Source organism: Stegastes partitus, unplaced genomic scaffold, assembly GCF_000690725.1.
Source record: "Stegastes partitus isolate 25-593 unplaced genomic scaffold, Stegastes_partitus-1.0.2 Scaffold824, whole genome shotgun sequence".
In the NCBI taxonomy this organism is placed as follows: Eukaryota; Metazoa; Chordata; class Actinopteri; family Pomacentridae; genus Stegastes; species Stegastes partitus.
This window is the reverse complement of record NW_007578555.1, coordinates 351,184-353,083: the sequence shown is the minus strand read 5'-3', so window position 1 is coordinate 353,083 and position 1,900 is coordinate 351,184. Positions and strand designations below refer to the sequence as shown.

The 1,900-nt window shown below is 46.4% G+C and overlaps 1 protein-coding gene across 1 annotated transcript in view; it reads right to left on the bottom strand.

Annotated features, from left to right (window-relative positions):
- cers2b (ceramide synthase 2b) overlaps window positions 1-1,900 on the bottom strand; it is a 36,493-nt gene that overhangs the window by 8,237 nt on the left and 26,356 nt on the right. The window contains exons 5-6 of the mRNA XM_008292701.1: window positions 643-700; window positions 445-495 (exon numbers count right to left, since the gene is read on the bottom strand). Coding sequence (XP_008290923.1) covers window positions 445-495; window positions 643-700 — 109 coding nt within the window. The remainder of the gene's footprint in view (window positions 1-444; window positions 496-642; window positions 701-1,900) is intronic.

Genomic DNA, 1,900 nt, shown 5'->3' with positions numbered 1-1,900 from the left:
GGACAAACAGCTAGCAACATAACGGCACACGTCATGTGACCAGAACCAGGAATGTTAATCATGCTAAGGAAGTTGTTTAACATTAGTGTCCCGAGCCAACACACAGAGGGAGGTTCTGCCTACAGCTCAGGAACAATCGGTCCAACCTGCATCCGGCTGGATCCGTCTCATGGTAGCGGTTAATTCATGACTGACTGACGAGGCTGCCGACTCAGTGAAGGAAGATATTTAAAACTTGCATCCTGAATCAAAACATAGAGGGAACTTCTAAATTTGCCAGAATCCAGTTTTCTCTCCTCCCCACAGTCTGAATCCAGATCCTTTCAGCAGCGCCGCCCCGTGGACGTCCTGGCGTTCCACATACGTGTGCTTTCTAACACTAGAACCACGAGTTGGCCTAAATCGATGCCTGAATCTGCACTTCTACTGCGTTCATCCACGTACCAGCACCGGGAAGCCTTGCCACATCTCCTTCAGTTCGTACAGCCAAGGTTTCTGGAAGGAGAGACAGGATGTGAGTGGGGCAGCAGAACTCCACAGGTGTATTACATCAGCTGACTCAGCTTCAGCCCGACAGCAGGAAGCAAACCGCCGAGCAGGTGAGAATGAGGATGTGTTGGAGGCCAGCGCGGCGGTACTCACGTCGATGAGGGCGGCCAGGCCAGCAATGAAAGCAAGAAGGTAAAAGGTAAATCTCCAACTGCAAGAGAACACACACATACAAACACACCTTCTGCTCAGTCAGTGGGAGACACAGGAGACACATTTCCAGCAGCAGCAGCAGACACAGAAANCAATATCTACTTTTACAAAGCTATAAGCCTCTTAATGAATAAACAAATCATTTCAGCTTCATCTGGAGCTCTGTCTTGCGAAGACGTCCTGATTTTTGCTTCATGACAACGCAACGGATGTAACGGATCAGATCACATGATCAGATCACGTGATCAGATCACCTGGACGCATCAGAAATGATTCTGAGCTTTATGTCGCCTGAAAGACGCAGCAGAGAACATTTCAATATCCGAAGTTTGCTTTCTGTGTAGAATAGAGCGGCGACAACAAATTGACAAAAAAAGTCTGAATTCTGTGATTTCAGCTTCTTCAATGTAAATATTTTCAGTTTTTTCCGTCTGTGTCACTAAACTGAAGCTCTTTGGACAAAACAAGACGTTTGAAGAAAGTCTGATCCACATTTTTTACCATTTTCTGACACTTTAAAGACCAAATAAATAATCTGAATTAAATCAACAGTGAATATATCTGTTCCCTGCAGCCCTGGAAGCTGAATCCAATAAGTTTTGACTAAACGTCCTTGCCAACGCACAGATGCATAATTTCTATAAATAATTCCACAGATTAAAAATGCATTAACCAATAACGCACAGGACGACAGACGTGCACGTCAGGAACGTGTTGTACATTAGCTGTATTACCCGGTATCCTGTGATGCTAAACATCTGCTGGCCAGAGCTCCCACGCTGACGGGACAGTAGGAGCGTCTGAAGTCTACAAGACCTGAGTTACTGGTTGACTAGTCTGTGAAGATCCTCAGTCCTCCAGGTCCTGGTTGTTCTGGTAGATTGATCGTAGCAACTGGACCTGCTTGAGTTCCTTGAAGACGTTCCACCTCCATCCAGGAGGCTTCATCAGCTCTGACTGACTAGTTGGGAGATCCAGATACTGATATCCTGAAGGAGACACTAACACCTGAGTTTCGACATAACGAGGGGGAGGTTGAGGGTGTTAACGGCTCCTTCAGGATATCAGTATGTGGAACTCCCAACCAGTCCGTCAGAGCTGATGAAGCCTCTTGGATGGAGGTGGAACGTCTTCAAGGAACTCAAGCAGGTCCAGCTGATACCATTAATCTACCAGAAGAACTGGTTGATTGGCTTTA